This window comes from Myxocyprinus asiaticus, chromosome 38 (assembly GCF_019703515.2).
Source record: "Myxocyprinus asiaticus isolate MX2 ecotype Aquarium Trade chromosome 38, UBuf_Myxa_2, whole genome shotgun sequence".
Classification (NCBI taxonomy): Eukaryota; Metazoa; Chordata; class Actinopteri; order Cypriniformes; family Catostomidae; genus Myxocyprinus; species Myxocyprinus asiaticus.
In genome coordinates this window covers 12,683,885-12,705,060 of record NC_059381.1, presented here as the reverse complement: position 1 = coordinate 12,705,060, position 21,176 = coordinate 12,683,885, and the positions used below count along the sequence as shown (strand labels likewise).

At 36.8% G+C, this 21,176-nt stretch overlaps 1 protein-coding gene across 1 annotated transcript in view; it reads left to right on the top strand.

The window, feature by feature from the left end:
* unc5da (unc-5 netrin receptor Da) overlaps positions 1-21,176 on the top strand; it is a 383,276-nt gene that overhangs the window by 312,593 nt on the left and 49,507 nt on the right. Inside the window, exons 5-7 of the mRNA XM_051677090.1 lie at positions 9,885-10,065; positions 14,090-14,257; positions 18,868-19,032. Of these exons, the coding sequence (XP_051533050.1) occupies positions 9,885-10,065; positions 14,090-14,257; positions 18,868-19,032 (514 nt within the window). The remainder of the gene's footprint in view (positions 1-9,884; positions 10,066-14,089; positions 14,258-18,867; positions 19,033-21,176) is intronic.

The following is a 21,176-nucleotide window of genomic DNA, read 5'->3' as shown; positions in this document are numbered from 1 at the left end:
CAGTGTGCATCGTGCCAGAAGGGTTCACCGCTGGAGAGTACAGGTTGGCATCTGAGCGCTCCCTCTGTAATCATTGCCACTCTAAGTCTAAAGGTCAAGCCGGAGAACTTCACCACTGGGTGGATATTTGGGCCTAGATGGCTCCCCTGTTGGCTGACAGATACCGTCTTTGGACGGAACGCAAGTCTGGCTGAGACTGGAAATTGATCAAGGGCTCAGAGAACGTTGCCAGGTCGTTTCTGAATTGCCACCTTTCTGCTTCTCGTGGGTTAATTATTTTGCTCGGTTGATTTTGGCAGCAAAATGTGAAAACTTGATTAAATCTCTTGTATTTGATTTTTTTTTTTTTTCTAAAGACATTACCAAAAGGTCACGAGCTCAGAACAATTTTGTCGTTGTTTATTCTGGCATGTGTCATCCTTGTCCTTTGTTTGTTCCCTGGTTGAATGGAAACCTGTTTAGAAAATATAATTTCCCTGGAGCTATAAGATCATCCTTGTTGAATAATGAACATAACATAATTAAAACAATTACACCAACAAGGAAATGAAAGTGCGATATTAACTGTCAAAGTAAAGTTCATACAGATTACTCATAGCAAAGATGGGTGAAAAAAGCCTCTCAGTAACTTTGAAAGACCAAACCAATCATTAAGCTCATATTAACTTTACAATCCTTGCCCTGGAAAGCAATTAATCATTTAGTCTGATGAAGCAAAGTCATTTAAAGTGCTTAAAATGTAATTATTCAGCAATAAACACGCCGTGGCTCACACTGTCAAGACGGGGATGAAGAGGAAGGACACGTCGAGTCCAGTCTATACTTGCGTTTGAAACAGCGCCATTGGATTTGGAAAGTTCATTTCTTTAATGTGATTCGGTGAAAGTCATTGCAGCATTTGTAAGGGGCCACAGACTTGATTGAAGCAAAGTGATGCAAAGGGACATTAATGAAACTGGAACTTAATTGAGTAGGATAGAACAAACCCGGACAAGTCCTCCTCCTGTAATTGCCTTCTTGTCACTTTCAGTTTCCGTCTAAATGAATGTAAATCTGGAGGGTGATTTTTGCCCAGAATGACGATGTTATGAGATGTTCTACCAGTTTCAGGGCTAATTGGATTGACTTCTTAGGTATGTGCCTTATTCTGTGTTAAGATTGAACCTGTTTTATTCCATGGAGTGGTGGTAGGAAAGGTTAAGGACAGGGAGTTTGTCCATGTTGTTGGCTTTTGGAACATGTCATCACAATTGCATCTAATATTTAGAAAAGAACAGTTTATAAAAAAAAAAAAAATAAAAAAAAAACATTAACCTATACATGTGCTTTATGTGGTAACATCTAAATTAACTGGTTTTATTGAAGTCAATCATATTTAATAATACTGAATCAACCTGAATACATTAGGTTACACCAATACAAGTCATTTTAAGGGTTAGATCAGATAGAAAGGGCTCATTAAAGCTTTAAAAGTTGTATGTTACCACTTTACAGTGCAGCATGAGATGGTTTGTGGTAATTTGTGCTGGTTTGATACTGGTGGAAAACATAGCCATGCTTTTCACCAACAAAAATTTTTTGGTCAACCACCATGGTCTTAATGTATTTATATATACACTGTACAGTATATATATATATATATATATATATATATATATATATATACACACACACACACACACACATACTGTATATATGGTTGTCAAACTTTGTAGAAAATAGTGCATAGTCAGTGTAATGAACTACATATATGGTTACCTTGCTAGGGCACCTGTATGAACTTCATATATCAACTAAAATTCACATTGGCTTTGAAAGATAATTCTGAAAAAAGTATAGCATCATTTGTTAACAGACGCCACTTGGCTTGGCATTTAATAATCTTATGCAATAAAATTTTTACATTTTTAAGTGTGACTTTTGTGTCCCAAAGTGTCCCAATTGTTTTTGGGGGGGCACTGTGTGCTGGTGTTTTGTATTTATATAATGTTCTCAGGCTTTTTCATTTCCAACTTGGAATGTATCTCAGACTCCATCTTTTCAGATGATTCCTGGATATTTCAGATGTTTCCTGGACATTTCATTTCCCCCATGGATTTTCCAGGCTGTTAATGTCCTTGGAACCCCCGCATGTCTCTATAATCAGTATAATGGTGGTCTGCAGCTGGCACTGTGTCTTCAATTGATGTTTAGAAAGAGGTTCAGTTATCATGACATCAGAGGTTATCTGTGTTGTCCTTTGAGAGGCTTAGTTGGTGGGCGTGGCATCGCAGCAGTCCATGTTCATGGGGGTTTAATTGGAACAAATGTGCTAATTAAGCAAATTAATTTCCTCTGTTCCATGGCTGGAGGATTATCACACTCATTTGAATCTGTCCCTTAGTGTTCATCTCCCCTCTCATCTCTCCATCTCCTACCAACCCCCAGAGGCCTCATGCAGACCCAGAAACAGCCTGTGATTTGAATACAAAACACTCACACTGGTAAAGAAGGCAAGAGATTTTCTCACCAACAGACTCTTGGAGTGGGGAAAAAGAGATTGAGGCATTGATAGGAAAACGTATAGATTAAGTCTCAGATAAGGGTAAATAATTAGAAGAAATAAAATGAAAGAGTTCAGATAACAAGTAATCCAAGTTCTCGAAGAAGGTGTTTTGAACTAAAAGCCAAACCAGGGCTGGATTTGATTGGTAATCTGGCACACCAGGCATTTTCCCGGTTGGCCGACGCACTTTGGGGCCGATCAGGGGCGGACTGGCCATTGGGAGAACTGGGACTAAGCTTAAATGAACTGCCGCATTATGCAGAACGGGCCAGAAAACAGCACGCGATATGCGGAAAAGGACTGCTAATCACAAAACTAGGTGTATCACTTACGAGATCATTCACCTCCATTCACTACAGCCTAAGTTTCTATCCAACAGTTCTGTTCCCCAAAAAACTCACGCACTTAGCAATACAAAAATGTATGCTTAACAACGTCAACAAACACGAAGAGCTTGCAGTCGTTTCTGCACTGATTTGCACAGAAGAAAAAAAAGAAGAAAAAAAAGCCTAAAAATATGGATAAGACATGGGGATCAGTTTAATGTTTTTAGTTTCCTGCCTAGCCCTCCTTTTGTGCTCTTTCACTTTCTCACAATTGTATTGGCTCTTGCTCATTGCTGCTCATGGCCAGTGTTCAAACCAGTTTCATCTATACACTGGTGTGCTCCTAAATGTTCACAAATTTAACTTTTAGCAGATATATGCATTTACAATTTGCAGCCTTTATCTTCCAGGAAAACGGACGCAAAATATTGATGACTCATCTTGCACTACACAGATTTTCATCCAATTAAATGCTCTCTACAATGAGAATACCCCTTTCCCTAATACCACCAGCAAACAACTTGCAAGTATAAAATGATGGTTCATAGCTGTTACATATACAGTATTTAAAGCCTATTGGCTACTTTCTTTTTCTATAGAAAAGAACCCATACCCTAACAAGTCATAATAATAGCACGAGATGACGAAATCATAAGAACGTGTCGAGTTGGCTCATACAAAAATGTACAACTTTTATTCCAGTAACACTTTCTATGCAGCCCATTTTTATAATGCATTTTAAAGGCATTATAATGCATTAGTAACGTCTCATAATACACTTATAATATGTTAGAACTTCTCATAAATGATTGAAACCACAATTATAATACATTATAATACTTACATATTCATAGTTATACCTTAAAGTATAATGCATTATGACACAAGAAACATCCAATTTTTTCTGCAGAAGTTATAATGAATTATATATATTGGTAATATATATAATAGGTATGCTTTAAGTAAAGTGACAAAAGCAAATTCTTCTTATAAACATCCATAAGATATGTTTAAGTGGTTATAAGACATTACAAGTCATGCTGAAAGTTGTATACATTACACATGCCCAAAATACACACACATTCAATGTAAATTTTGAGATATTACAAAAAACACTTGTAAAGCTACAAGCTTCAAATACATCAGAAAAATAAAATATGTACATTGATCACACATGTAGTCAGTCTTCTTGGCTGATTCTATACAGACCTCTATTCAATAAACTTTTTGTTCATCTTATTTGGAGACTTATTTTATAAATAACTTCCATTATATAAGTTTGACTTGTAATGTATTGTATGTACAAGTTTATGTTGTGGCTGTTTATAAGATATTGCTTTTGTAACTTTACTTAAAGCAGGCAAAGACCACTTATAATATGATCACGTCATAAAGCCTTTTGACTCTTTACACTATATAGCACTTATTCAATGAACTTTATTAACTTCTGCTGCATTAAAATTGGATGCTGCTTGTATTATAATGCATTATACTCTAAAGTATAACTTTGAATAGGCGAAGTCTTATAATGTATTATAACTGTAGTTATAATTATTTATGAGAAGTTATAACTTATTATAAGGTGTATTATGAGACATTATAAATTCAGTAAAATGCCTTTATAATGCCTTTACAATGCATTATAAATATGGGCTTCATAGAAAGTGTTACCTTTATTCCTATAGAGAAAAATGTATAAACCAACAATCAATAATATTAAGATTTTTACAAAAGTTTAACCCATTACCCAAACTATAAACCTAAACCTAACCATAAAGTCTACAGAGTTTGCACAAGGTCCTTGAAATGCTTAAATTGCTTGAATTTAGCTTTTAGAAATCTAGGTACTGGAATACCTGGAAATTGGCATGTTTTGTTGAATAGTGATTCAAATTGCTTAAAATTAAAATGGAACATTTCTATAGGTTAACCTGCCTGTGAAACATATACATTTTCCACATATCTTTGATTATATTTTCGATATCCCCTACACAGTACACATATTTGTACTGCCCAAGATTGGAAGGGACCAACATGAAAAGCAATCAACCACAGCTCATTTTGTTTTTGATGCGACATGTAGGGCGGGTTAAAAAACAAAGGCCTGTGCTTTTTGGTGTTACCGAATGTCGATGTGTATATACACAGACCTATACAATGTGAGTAATCACCAAATTACGAGCTAAGTGACAAAAATGTCTGTCACTAGCCATGTCTGTCATTAGCCACTGGCCAGTAAATCACTAGCCGGAGATTGTGTCTAATAGGGGTGTGCAGTGAAGCCATTATCTGTTCATATGACAAAATTATCTGTATCTGGATCTGTATTATCTGTATTTGGATAGAAACGGATGTGGGTGGGGCTTAAGCCGGAAATGTGTCAAAACTAAATGAAACGGCCATTTTTAAATGTTACTCTTACATTAATAAACATGCCTTGTAAATGCCTTTTCATAATAATTGCCTAATAATTAGAATTATTATTATTATTATAGTAGGCTACAAATATTGTTTAGTTAAATTATTATTTTATTGTTTTTTACTTATCAAATGAAGCTGAATTTGTAGGCTATATTAACTGTGGAATATGTTAACTGTGATTTCTCCTGGTATTTCTGATATTATTATCTGCTGAAACAGTATTTTCATTTATGTCTGTGCATGTATAATATTACTCTGGAGGCAGAAGGTGTCAAGCAAAATGTGAAATGTCAAGCACACATTTTGCAGTGAATATTAAATACAAATTCAAACATTAAAAGCAATTCAAATAAATTAATATAGCCTTCAAACAGGTGAAATTCCTGTAATTCTATCAGGAATTTTTATGATAGGACACCACTATTTAGTTTAATAATAATGATAAGAAGAAGAAGAAGAAAAATGTTTATATAGCGCCGTTGCAGAGCTCAAGAACACTTGACATTCTCAAATTTAGCACAGTTTAAAGAAGAAGAAGAAAAGCATGTTTCAGTTTATTCGTTTTACATGAATTGATGAATACTCTATGGAGCATTTAAACCTTTATGGAGCATGTTAAATTTTTTCAGAATAAAGTCTTAACCAAATAATTACCTTTGCTGATGTGGATATTAATGTGGTCCACTTTAAAAGACGTATAGATGAGCTCTGATGTGAAATCATCTCTTCAGGTCAGGAATTTAACATCGCGCTCAGGTTTAGGCAATAAATAAATACATGGTAATCATTACGTGTGAATCATGTGATACATTAGCATAGACATTTCAAGAAGTGGAAAGTGTATATGATGTCGTATCTTAATGTTACACTTGATAAACTCCTGACGCACAATTAACAGAGACCGCAAACGGAGTCAAGACCGCATCCATCCGATCTGAAATTACAACGTAAGCATTTTCATTCATAAGGTTTCATTGTAATTTTGGATATGTTTATTTAAAATGTCGCTTTTTCCTTGTGCTTCTTAGATAATCAATCAAACAAATATTGTTTCTATTATCCGTTATTCGTTTTGAAGTCATTATTCGTGCCTTTCCGAATAGGATATTTGGCTTCAGGCACATCCCTAGTGTCTAAGGAGCTCTAAAATACGGTTGTGTTGCATGAACACTCACTCTGAAGGAAATCTACCTGGTGCATGAATTGTCACCATCACTTTAGTTGAGCCGTGATATGCCATGGTTACATTTAAATTGCATTTACTGTATTGAGGTGATTTTGGTTAAACTCAGATTTTTGCTGTTTTCACAACATTCTCCCTTTTAACATATAGGACTCTACAGACCAGTGTAATAGGATTGGTGGATTTCAATACATGTTTGATCTGCTCCGTCTAATGTGTGTCTATTAAAGATTAAATCAATGCAATCCATTTTCACTGAATAATTTATCTTTTAATATCCTTTCTGTTCTTTACAGACAGTTGTTGATCAAAAGGTAAAAATAAACATTAATTATAATCAGACATAGTGTGAATAAGATAAAGAAACCATGCAACTCTTCTGTTAATGTGTGCTCAACCGAAAATCATGTCTGTCCAAAGCTCACTCTGAACTGCTGGTATTCTGGTATGCTTGTAGAGACAATACTATTTAAGTGCTTGTCAAACAAATGTTTGTAAACTCAATGCAAAATACTTGTAAATAGTACAAATTATTTCAAACAGTGGCAGCTCATTATTATAATAATACATTATTATAATTTCATGAAATGAAATCTCACTTCTGTGAAAAACTTGAAAATGAAAAATTGGTGCTGGAAAAAGTACATGAAAGTCCTTGATTTTCATTCAGATTAATTCATGCCTGTATGAACCCTACAGTAAATCTAACCCCTTACCCAAACCCTCAAATTAAACCATGATTTTAATAGGAAAATAATTTTAGTGTACCACAGTATGAAGAAAACTTTGAGGTTTGGACCTAGACGAAGGAAGTTTTACAACATATTGACATATTTCAGCTTTTTGTATTAATATGGAATGAGTAACCAAATTTCACTGATGTTAACTTTCTTAAAATAAAATATTAAATAGAAGCCTAGCAAAAATTTTATGCCTGTTTTGTATCAATTTAAAATTCTGTTAATTTGTTATTTGGTCTCTTTGGGAATTAAAGTCATACCTTTTCAAACGAGCCAAGTCATACGATATTTTAATATTTCACCATCTCGTACAAATTATTACAAGTTGTCCAGAGAATGTGTTGGCAATACTTTAACACAAGAAAGAGAACTGTGCTGTTCAAATTAATATACATGGTCTTTAAAGCATCAGTTTTGTAGTATGTTCTTGGCAATTGCTGTTGAGGGCCAACCTTAAACATGGAGAAGGCAGCATATGAGGTGCAATAGAGGGGAGGGAGCAAGAGGAGAGAGACTGAAGCACCACTGTTATGGGAGTTCTGGACTGGAACAGCGAAAAGAGTGAAATTAAAAGCATATAATGAAAGAGTTCTCTCCGGCCATCACAAAGATGAATGAGAGAGAGAGAGAGACATTTTTCACACATGACAATCTGATGGCTGATATATTGATTTTCCTGCCTTCATTATTCTTTTAAGGCCGTAGAGAGGGTGTCAAGCATTTTTAGCTTCGACATGCGTGTGTTTGCTGTGATGTTCTCGCACAGAGGGCGATAACTTACACATAAACAGAGACTCCCAAGGGGTGTGGTGTGTTTTCAATCCGCAAACACGCAATGACATAAATCAGTCTGTGTCCCCGTGGCCTGATGACTGACGCCCCACTGGACCGACTTAGAACTGGTGGCTGTTGGCAAACAATTGCAATTTACACGACTAGTCATGCGAGCAGGGCACATCGTCACGGTATTGCTGTGTTTGTAAATCCTAATGAATCAGACCGACAAACATCAGGGGGGAATAAATAACACTTTACTGGGCATGACCGTGAAGTTACCTCCAACACTTGATGGAAATACCAACTTAGGTCAGCATCAGTTTCCATGTTGATTAGTGCTGGTTTGGTGCTGGTCTAGCTTGTGGACCAAAAAATGCTGGTCAACCAGTATGGTCTTTATGATGAATCTGTCTGATGATTGACCAAAAGCTTGCTGGTTAAAAAGCCTGCTAGGCATGCCAGCATACCAGCATCCCATGCTGGGGACCTGAGAACACCTGTCCCGATGTTTACTTGCTCCTGCCATGCCCAGATCAACCCCTGGCCCACTATCAACTCCACACCTAGCCCCCATCTGCCATTGCAGAGTCTCATCCAACACCAGCCATAAACAGTGTCTGTCATACACTGCCGGCAACCCTACTATTTGCAGATCGCGTTAATACCTATTCTATGAGAAGTCTTTATAATAATTATAATATTTTTTATAAAACAACAAACTAGTAAATAGTATCATTAATACAATGTGGCCGGATTACATCTGTTTAAATTAACATTTATGCATGGATGTATGATTTGCATACATTTGTTTATATATGTGCCAGCCCGAGGAGGAGTCTTACCAAGGTTTCCTCCTCATCAACTTTTTTTTTCTTTTATTATTATTATTATTTCTTTTATTTATTTTTTATTCCCTTTTCTCCCATGCTCCTCATCAACTTTAAAAATTTCTCCTTGCCACTGTCGCCTTTGGCTTGCTTACTGGGGGGTTTGTAAGGCATTATTCTTTGTAAATCTGCTTTGAGACAATATGTGACCTGATCCATTATTTTGAGACACTTTGACCCAGAAACACATTTTGAGTTTAATGTACTATAGTGTGAAGAAAATTCTAAGCTTTCAAACAATATAATTATTATGTTATATACTATGTTACATATTCTAAACCATTGTCGAGGTGTAATTTTTTAAGTGTAGGCTGATATAAGCATTTGAAAGCTTTCTTTTTTACTTCAGTGCTTAAACAAAAAAATTTGTCTCTGGGACAAAATGACTCATGATGGAGCAGGAGCAGGTCACATATGTTTACTCTATGAAACTGAATTAACTTACATCAGACTTGACCTTTCCCACACTGGACAAGTTGTGACCTGTAAACTAGGATCCAGTTATCATGACAAGCTTGAACGTGACTATGCAACAATGCCAAAATTAGACCTGGGAGGATACAGTGTCTTTAGGACACATCTACCACAGAACATACTGTTTCAGCTTTTTATTGCGCTGTCGGTCTGATAGGTCACATCGAGGTCATTGTGAAATGCTTGCTGTTGCATCGATATGGCTTGTGTCTTGTTTGAAAATGTATCTTCCCTTTAATTGGCTGAGATGATGTGGGGCCGACATTTCCTACAGACAGACTGACAGGAAAAGTCTCTCATGCTGGTTTGTAAAGTTTGAGAAAAGGCTGCCAAAACAACAGCAACTCAACTTCTACAACCCCCTCATGACAATTTAAGCTTTGTGCAAGGAGAAGGGTCTGCATTCTGCTCACAGTCTCAGCTTTGCTTGAGAGTAAACTTTCATTAAAACTTCATTAAAGGAATTTTCTGGATTTTGGTATATACTCGAAACAGCTGGATTTAACCTGTCAAATCTGACACCTTTCCTAGGTTGAGTGGCTAAAGAATGAAGAATCTGTGAGTTCTCTTGATGACGTAAACATTGACACTCGAGCTGACCACAACCTGATCATCAATGAAGCAAGGCTCTCTGACTCGGGAAACTACACCTGCCTGGCCAGCAACATTGTTGCTAGGAGACGTAGCACCACAGCAACCGTCATTGTGTTTGGTATGATGTGTATTGTTTTGAAATATACTTTCTTTCATTATTTGATACATTTTACAAGATATAGTTCACCAAACAAGAAGATTCTTCAGTGGAACACAAAATGAGAAGTTTAGCAGAATTTTGACTCTGCTCATTCCCATACAATGAAAGCATGCTATGACTAGGGGCTGGCAAGCTAAAAAAAAAAAAAATCCTTAAAGTAGTCCATGTGGATGTATTCCAAATTTTCTGAATCCAAATGATAGCTTTGTATGAAGAAAGACCAAAAGTTTAGTCATTGTTTGCTAATAGTCTTTCTGACCCTTCGCAGTACTCAGATCTCATTCACGTTCACATATATTCGCATTACTTGAGATTTGACGTCAGTGAAACTAAACACCATTGGTTTTAGCATACCATGTGATCAGTCCCGTTGCAACATTTTTAAATATGCAGAAGTGTGAATATTCCTTTAATGCTAAGTAATGCCAACTTTTATACTAACTGCTATATTTGTGTTGATATTGATATATTTATGTTAATAATAATAATAATAATCATAATAATATGTTTAATTAATATAGTGCCTTTCCAGAGCTTAAGGACGCTTCAAAATAAAGAACAGAAACATAACAGTCATATAGACAATCATATGGACAGTGGACAGTTGCCCAGTCCGGAACAAAAGCAAATGCAGTTGCATATAGCAGATATCAGATCATGCAATCAATTATACATTTCAATCCAGTACAAAAGAACACATGACATCGTGTAGACAGTATAGGAAGTGTAAGCAGTGTAGGCAGTGGCCCAATCAGAATACAGATAAGCATACAAAAACAATGAGCAGTACATGAAGCATATACACATTATGACTGATAATATTGGGAGAACAAATAGGTTTTGAGCTGAGATTTGAATTCAGTGATAGAGGTAGTAGTTCGGAGAGCCAGGGGATTGAGTTCCATAGCTTAGGTGCCACAACAGAAAAAGACCTGCCACCCATTGAAGAAAGGCGGAATCTAGGAACAAGAAGAAGTTCGCACCCAGAAGATCGGAGTGAGCGAATAGGAATATAGGGAGGAAGTAAATCAGAAAGGTAAGAAGGAGCTAGACCGTAGAGTGACTTAAATGTAAGCAGGAGAATTTTGTGTGCAATACGGGATGCAACAGGTAGCCAGTGAAGGTTAAATAGGATGGAAGTAATATGTGCAGATCATTTAGTGTAAGTTAGTACTCTCGCAGCAGAATTTTGAATATATTGCAAGCGGGAGATAGAGTGTGCTGGTAGTCCAGAAAAAAGGGCGTTACAGTAGTCAAAGCGAGATGTAATAAATGCATGGACTAATGATTCAGCATCTTTTGGGCTAACATAGGGATGAATTTGGGTGATTGACGAAAATGCTGCTTTAGAGAGTTTGTTAATATAGGCATCTAGGGTCAATGAAGGGTCAATAATGATACCTAAGTTTATGACTGTGGCAGATGGGAAAATTAGAGTAGCATCAAAGTCACAGTGCATAGAGATGTAGTACTGCCTATCCTTGAGATATGAAGAGAACCAGGATAAAGCAACACCTGAGATATCAATCTCTGAAAGGCGAGACAGTAGTAGTTTGTGGCAGACAGTGTCAAAAGCTGAGCTGAGGTCAAGTAATAAGAGAATGGAGTGATTGCCTGAGTCACCAGAGAGTAAAAGGTCATTGACAACCTTTACTAGAGCAGTTTCAGTGCTGTGATGTAAGCGGAAACCAGATTGAAATATATCAAACAGATTGTTGTGAGCTAGAAATGATTGCCGCTAAATGGCGACAACCTTTTCCCAGATTTTAGACACAAATGGTAAATTAGAAATTGGGTGATAATTTGAAAAGTCTGCTGGATCCAGATTTTATTTTTTGAGAATAGGAGTAACAGCAGCAGTCTTGAGTGATATTGGGACAGTGGCAGAAATAAGAGACATGTTCGCAAGGTGTGAGATATGAGCAGAAATAACAGAGGTACAGTGTTTTAGAAGAAATGTGGGTCCAGGATCTAGCCAGCACAAAGAGGAATTGGATTTCTGTATTATATCACTAATGAGGGAGGGGTTCGTCGGGGTAAAGTTAGTCAAGGGTTGGATAGACTGATCAAGCTCACATGTAGAAATGGTCAGGTCGTCATGAAAGGTCTCACATAAAGCATCCAGCTTTCCCTGAAAGTGGTGCAAAAAGGAACAGCAAATGTCATCAGACTGGCAAATACTGTGGCCGGGTGCTTACACTAGTTTGTTTACCATGCTAAACAGTACTTTAGGCCTATTGTTAGCTTTATTAATGATGTTGGAGGTATAAGTAGAGCGGGCCACATTCAAGGCTGATGTTGAAGCTGCTCTTTTCTATATAATAAAAGCATATATTGACCACAGAGTAATCGAAGTGTAATGCTAAATAATAGGCATCTGGGTGTGCAATCAGGTTTTTCTTGTATTTTTGAGTGAAAGTGCCATAAAATATTTAATCACACATTTGGATCTCACAAGAGCTTTGACATCGCATAGATCATGATGTGTGAAAGTTTGACATGCTGTAGAATGGTGCTGCCTATCAGTTTAATCACCTACACCAACCTTCAATGTAACAGATTACAAAAAATTATCACGTATAAATCACCATCACGCCCTAACAAAAAAACACCCTAATTTTTCAATTCTCCAATAAATCAACACAAGAGATATAATGTAGAACACAACGTTTCATAATTTCCCCAATCCTGTATCTGTGTGAGGCCTCAGATGCCCAGTTTGAGTTCGATTATCTATTTTTGTCAACGCATATAATGAGTTAATGATTCTAGAACTCCCTGTGTGTCTAGCTTTGCCACGGTTCAGGCTCGAGCAGCCTAATTGACATGGTCTCCTAGTGTTTTTGCCTCAATATTTTGATGGTAAGGTAATATGGCACACTCTCTCTCCCTGTGTGTGCCTTCTAAGAGTCAGTCACAGATCAGGACTAGAGCTGGTGGTTTCGGAAGTTTGATTAAACACATTGAAAAGCTTTGACATAAGCTGTCAGTATCAGGCAGTGCTGTTTGAGCGTTAGTTGACTGATCTGCAATTAGCGTTTAGCAGCTAGCGTAGCATCTACAATTAAACATGGCTCCCAGCAGTCCCTAAGGCATAGCAGTCACAAGGGAATTGGCTTGTATGCTTTTTTAAGCAAGAAATGTGTTTGTACAGTATTTTGTTTAAAGAACTGCATTAATTAGTTGATGAACTTGAAGATAAATAAATGAGCTAGCACACACTTCAAAAATGACATTTTCATTTAGAATACACTTTCCTTTACATGTATGTTTCTGTATTAACCTTGTTATATGTTTTATATAACTTATTTCTCTCATTAATTCTTTATTATGCCCATCAACACGTGCCCCAGACATGCTTATTAAGTCTTGGACTATACACAATGGTATCTTATGTAACATCTGTATAATCCATATGAATTTCATTAACATTCCAATTAGATAGGGAGGCACAATTATGTAGAGCTGTGTGTTGTTTATTTAGCCCTGTATGCAGTTAATACACGTACATTGCCGAGACATCTGTGAAAGTGTGCAAATCTGGAAAACATTTGTAACTTATTTTATTCACATATGTACACTATAAATAATAAACATCATCAAAACAGGACTTATGTACAGGTCATTTACATAATTGTCCAAATGAACTGATTCACTAAAATGAACCCAGATAGAACACATACATCTCAGATATGTCTGTGTTATATATTTTTATCTGGAAAGCATCACAATCTAATTAAAATCTGCCAAAAATCTTAAAAAGATCATATTTACAAACATTCTTAATCGTAAACGTCTCAAAGACATCTGATTAATTTCTAATTAAAATCGAGACATACTTATTGGCAGATGAGCAAACAACATAAAAAAAATTAAATTAAAAAAAAGTGTAAGATCTACAATGTTTTAAGAACATAAATAGGACAAAACACAAACATTTAATAGTCTGACTCATCCTTTTCTCCTCTGTTTTCTTTGTCAGTGAATGGAGGATGGTCATCATGGACGGACTGGTCAGAGTGTAACATCCGCTGTGGGAGAGGAGTTCAGAAGCGGACACGGACCTGCACTAACCCTGCACCCCTTAATGGTGGGGCTTTCTGCGAGGGAATGTCCGTTCAGAAGAGCACCTGCACCTCTCCCTGCCCAGGTTAGAGGACACAACACTTACACACTTGCAGTTGTGAGCTTGCAGACTGAATAAAATGGAATGAGAGACAAAGCTTGGGTATCTCAAAATAATATCGATTTTTTTCATTGCGTTGTCCTCCCTGATTGCACGCAATAACAAACATACAGCACAACCAATGTGTCGGATTTCGACTCTTATGAGCTGGTTCTTTTTAATGAATCATTCAAAAAGAATCAAAATTATTCTCAAACTCATGAATACTTTTTTTGAATCATTGTAACAACTTCCAAATCCTCAAAGTGTAATTTTCCTCAAATCTTAAAAGAATTTTAAGTGTATAATTATCGAATCTGGCCTGAATAAATATACACTTATTAATACCATTTGACTTCTTGGAGATTTGCCTGCATTAAATACAAAATTTCTCCAATACTATATTTTGTTTCTAAAACCCAGAAGTGCATTTTGCCAGCAGATTCAACAGTTCGAGGCTGGTCAGTCAAGCAGTGTGACTGTCTCACTGCTATGCCTTGTTAATTAAACATGCTTTCTGAACACATTGATGGCTAATCCATCTGTCTGGGAGCCTGCATATAAAACAGCAGCTTGACAGTATGTGCAGAATTTGAATTGATCCCAGTGACAGAATCCTCTTGAGTTTTACAGTTGATATGTGTCTGCTCTCTGGTAATGTGGTGCCTGCTGTCATTCTCCAAGACTTTCTGTTTACTGTCTAAAGCATAATACAGTGCTCCTCAGAATGAGAGAGAGAGACAGATAAATGGAGATAAAAGAAATTCAGAAAGACAGACAACTAATAGAGAATGTGTGTATGTCAGAGAGACTTGAAGGTAAGAGGAAAAGTTAGAATTTCAGAGTTCAGAGAATCAAGGAGGATAAGCTAGTTAGACAGATGCAAGGAAAAGGATCATACACTGAGAAAACTAATTTATATATATATATATATATATATATATATATATATATATATATATTCAAAAAAAGAAATGTCCTCTCACTTTCAACTGCTTTTATTTTCAGCAAACTTCATGTGTAAATATTTGTAAATATAAAGACATAAACTGAACAAGTTTCACAGACATGTGACTAACAGAAATGGAATAATGTGTCTCTGAACAAAGGGGGGGTCAAAATCAAAAGTAACAGTCAGTATCTGGTGTGGCCACCAGCTTCAGTGCATCTTCTCCTCATGGACTGCACCAGATTTGCCAGTTCTTGCTGTGAGATGTTACCCCACTCTTCCACCAAGGCACTTGCAAGTTCACAGACATTTCTGGGGGGAATGGCCCTAGGCCTCACCCTCCGATCCAACAGGTCCCAGATGTGCTCAAAAGGGATTGAGATCCGGGCTCTTCGCTGGCAATGGCAGAATACTGACATTCCTGTCTTGCAGGAAATCACGCACAGAATGAGCAGTATGGCTGGTGGCATTGTCATGCTGGAGGGTCATGTCAGGATGAGCCTGCAGGAAGGGTACCACATGAGGGAGGAGGATGTCTTCCCTGTAACGCACAGCATTGAGATTGCCTGCAATGACAACAAGCTCAGTCCGATGATGCTGTGACACACCGCCCCAGACCATGATGGACCCTCCACCTCCAAATCGATCCCGCTCCAGAGTACAGGCCTCGGTGTAACGCTCATTCCTTCGATGATAAATGTGAGTCCGATCATCATCCCTAGAGAGACAAAACTGTGACTCATCAGTGAAGAGCACTTTTTGCCAGTCCTGTGCCGGTGATGTCTGGTAAGGACCTGCCTCACGACAGGCCTACAAGCCCTCAGTCCAGTCTCTCTCAGCCTATTGCGGACAGTTTAAGCACTGATGGAAGGATTGTGCATTCCTGGTGTAACTTGGGCAGTTGTTGCCATCCTGTACCTGTCCCGCAGGTGTGATATTCGGATGTACCGATCCTGTACAGTTGTTGTTACACGTGGTCTGCCACTGCGCAGACAATCAGCTGTCCTTCCTGTCTCCCTGTAGTGTTGTCTTAGGTGTCTCACAATATGGACATTACAATTTATTGCCCTGGCCACATCTGCAGTCCTCATGCCTCCGTGCAGCATGCCTAAGGCAGGTTCACGCAGATGAGCAGGGACCCTGGGCATCTTTCTTTTAGTGTTTTTTAGAGTCAGTAGAAAGGTCTCTTTAGTGTCCTAAGTTTTTATAACTGTGACCTTAATTGCCTATAGTCTGTAAACTGTTAGTGTCATTAACAACCGTTCCACAGGTGCATGTTCATTAATTGTTTATGGTTCATTGAACAAACATGGAAAACATTGTTTAAACCCTTTAAAATATAGATCTGTAAAGTTATTTGGATTTTTACAAAATAATCTTTAAAATACAGTGTCCTGAAAAGGGGACATTCTTTTTTTGCTGAGTTTATATATATATATATATACAGGGTTGGGGAGTAACGGAATACATGTAACGGGATTACGTATTTAAAATACAAAATATAAGTAACTGTATTCCACTACAGTTACAAATTAAATCATTGGTAATTATAATACAGTTCAATTCAAAAAGTATTTTGATTACTGAAGGATTACTTTGCATTTTATTGTCTTTTTTTTCATATACATATAAATGATGCGATCCAAAGAGCATTTGAACAGCGGTGAAACACTTTCTTATGATGTGTTACATTCATATGAGCAGACAGAGAAGAAAGTTTGAAGTTTGGAGCAGAAGAAATAGAAATAACCCTTGTGTAAATTGTCAGCTTTACGCTAAGCTAAAATGCTATTTCTAGTCGTTTTACATGCACCTGTTACCAGGCACGATCATATTTTTTTATCAAGATAATTCACGTTGGATCATAATTTCTTTTTTTCTAGTAAGACTTTTGATATTAGGGCACAAATCATATTCTTGATAATAATTTTTGTATTGTTTTCCTGTAAAACTAAAATCTAAAAATCCTTAAAACAAAGATCAATTTGATTGATCTTGTTTTAGAAACAACACTGCATAAGATATTTAGGTTTTTCAGAGAATATATTTTTAACATGTGTATTTTGTCTTACTGTACTGGCAGAATTTTTAATAGTCAAAACAAATGAAAAAATCTACCAGTGCTGAAGAAGTAATCCAAAGTATTTAGAATACGTTACTGACCTTGAGTAATCTAACGGAATACGTTATAATTTACATTTTACAACATGTATTCTGTAATCTGTAGTGGAGTACATTTCAAAAGTAACCTTCCCAACCCTGTATATATATACAGTTACAGTTCATTTAAGGAAATCAGTCAATTGAAATAAATTCATTAGGCCCTAAACTAATCTAATCAATGCGTATGGAAAATTTCTGGGATCTTTTATTTCAGCTCATGAAACATGGGACCAACACGTTACATGTTGTGTTTATATTTTTGTTCAGTGTATATAAAACAAGATTTACTTGAAATTTTATTTGAAGCAAAATGACCTAAAATAAATGGTTTGTTTTTGGAGGAATCTAACAAAATTTACTGAGGATTATGCTTAAAAAAAAAAAAAACAATTTGCCAATGAAGTAATAAATAAACTTAAATCAAATGTATTGCAAGATTAATATCTTACCCAACTGGCAAATTTTTATTGTTTTTAAGCGGCTGTATTAAGCAATGTATTTAAGGTAATATTGGGGTAATAACATTTATTAAAGTTTTTTTTTCTTCATATCGTTTATTTTTATTTAATAAAATACTCATTAAACAAATTCAGAGGAAAATGTTTTCATTCAGTCTTGTTTTCGCTTTAGTTTTTGCTAACAATAATAACAGTGCTATGAAGAGTATAAAGGGTAAAAATTCTTCAGCATTTTAAAATACATAAGCAAATAAAAACCTTCAGAGACCTTGAAACCTTTCTAGTATTGCTCCTATAATATAATAATGACAGCTCATGTCAACACTGTCATATACCAATATTAAATCAAATGGATGTCCACTTATGCATCGACAAAGGTCTGGGCTAACCTCTGGTATTCACTGACCCTAGAACCACCCCTTTAAAAGATAGAGGGACAGAAAGAGAACCTGAGAGGAGCAGAAGAAGAAAGAGTTATTAACCACCGCTTGTAATCATTCCGGTCCTTGGGTGCACTTACACTGGCTAAATTTATGGTTTCACTGAAAGCAGCAACCACATGGGAACCACTAGTCATGTTGCGGAAAAGTTGAGGAAAAATCTTTGGAGGACACCAGTCACTTGGCGACAAGAAAACCTAATCTCGCTCTCCAGCCCTGCTCAATCCCAGTGCCCCACTCAACAGAGACATACAAACATGGCATTTACATTTAGATTAGCCGCAGAGGAAACACCAGCAGCCCGTGGAGCCATTAGGGTAAATGGGAAAGCCTGATGGAACAAGACAAAAGTAAACTGTCTTTTAATTTGATCAGAGACGAGCCTTGAGAGGAAAAATCATGGAACTATAGAACACCACCCAAGAGGAATGAAATGGGTAACTGCTCTCAAAGCACTGGAAATTCTGGAAAGTTTGTAGCAAATGCAGGATTGCTCTGAGAAGAAGTATAAATCTGTTTTGAAAACTGTATTGGAACAATGTGTATGTCATTTAATGAATGTGTATGTGTGTTTGTGTTTGACAGTGGATGGTGGCTGGGCAGAGTGGACTTTGTGGTCTGAGTGTAGTTCTGAATGCGAGAGGCAGCGAACTAGAGAGTGTACAGACCCAGAGCCCAAAAATGGAGGCAGACTGTGTGATGGAGCCGCTCTAGAAACGGACAACTGCACCGGAGACCTGTGCATTCAAGGTGAGGATTCAATCATCATTATTGTCATCATTGGTACTATAATAACCATCATTGTCATCATCACTACTATCATTACCATCATTGCCATTATCACCACTGTAATCACCATCATCACTAATATCATCACCATCATTGTCACCATTACTACTATCATTACTATCATCGTCACCATCAAAATCACATTGTCAATATCACTATCATTACCATCACCATTATTGTCATCATTGCTACTATCATCAACATCATTGTCATCATCACTACTATCATCACCGTCATTGCCAGTATCACCAATATCATCACCATCATTATCATCACTACTATCATCACCATCATAATCACCATTACTACTATCATTACTATCATCGTCACCGTCAAGGTCACATTATCATTACCATCACTGTCACTGTCTTCATCAGTACTATCACCATCATTGTCACCATAATTATCATCACTGCTATCATCATCATCACCATCACTGTAAACATCACTGCTATCATCACCATTGTCATCATCGCTACAATCATCACTATCAACATCATCATCGCTACCATCATCGCCATCATTGCCAATTTCACTATTATCATCACCATCATTTTCACCATCATAATAATCACTACTATCATTATCATGTCTCCATCATCATCACCATCACTGTAATCATCCCTGCTATCATCTCTATAATCACTATCACTGTCATCACTACTATCATTACTATCCCCATCATTGTCATCTTCACTTTCATTGCCATCATTAATTTCTTCATCACAGCTTAAGCATCGTTGTCATCACCGCTACTATATGACCATCATAGACTTCACCGTGATTGTCATAATCGCTACTATCATTACCATCATCGTCACCACCACTACTATCATTACTATCACTGTCATAATCATCATCAATACCCTTACATCGCTATCATAGTCTTCATCACTGCTATTATCACCACCATTGTCAACATCTTTGTAATCATCACTACTAGAATCTCTATCATCATTACAATCAATACTACCATCATCATCACCATTGCTACTATCACCATCATCATCATGTTGATTATCATAATATCATTAAAAACTTTGTCATCGACATTTTTTTCATCACTACTGTCATCTACATAATTGTTACATCATTGTCATGATCATTATCAGTACCATCATAAGTACTTTAAACTTTACCATAATTGTCACTACTATCATCTCCATAATCATCACCATTATCACCAGCAATTTAACTTACCTAAATAATTAACATAGGTTAATAGAATTATATTATTTTATTTTTAACACACAATTTCAGTTAAACAACATCTGGAAGGTCTAATGTTCTGAACTTTGCCACCACCTGCTATTATCCGTTTGTGCTCATGGATTTCTGTTCTGTGGCTCCTCCAACTTCATAAGTGCAGCACAGAGGCAGAGCAGTAAAAAAATCATCCTACTTTTGTTTAGATCAGTGGAGACAAGTGCTCTGAGGAAGGCTGTCACTGCCTGAATGAAAGCAGTCACTCAAGCCCTCAGATGAGCAGCACTTGACAGGCCATTTTGTAATTCCTTAGGAGAGGCAGAAATCTTCTGTTTTAATCCTCCTTGCTCATCATCCTGACAGTTCTTTAATCAATCTTTCCTGCCCCCTTCCCCCTGAGGGAGGAGGCTGAATACCTCAAAAGCCTCTGCAGATGAGACTAAAGCCCAACGCTTATAGACATCCCTATCAGAGACCAATTTACTCCACCTAATACTCAAGCACACACACACACACAAGCACACTAATGCAGGTGTAGCTACGGTCTTCTTGTGTGGACGTGGTGATTCTGTGTCAAAAAATTGGACAGCGATTCCAGATTACATGCCTGTCATTGACCATCATACATATGTAGATCTGTGTTTACACAGATTGATTCAGTGCTGTTTGTTACAGTATTTATCTCCTACAATATTCTTAAAATATTTATTTCGAACACCCATGGAGAATTTATCAGGTTGTTGTTTCCTCTACAAGGGTTTGTTTACATGTACAACAAAACACTGAGAACTCAAAAAATTGCCATGTTATGAAAACCCAGCGACGCAAGAAAATGTCCTGGTTACTTGCGTAACCTCCGTTCCCTGATGGAGGGATCGAGATGTTGTGTCCATGTAGTG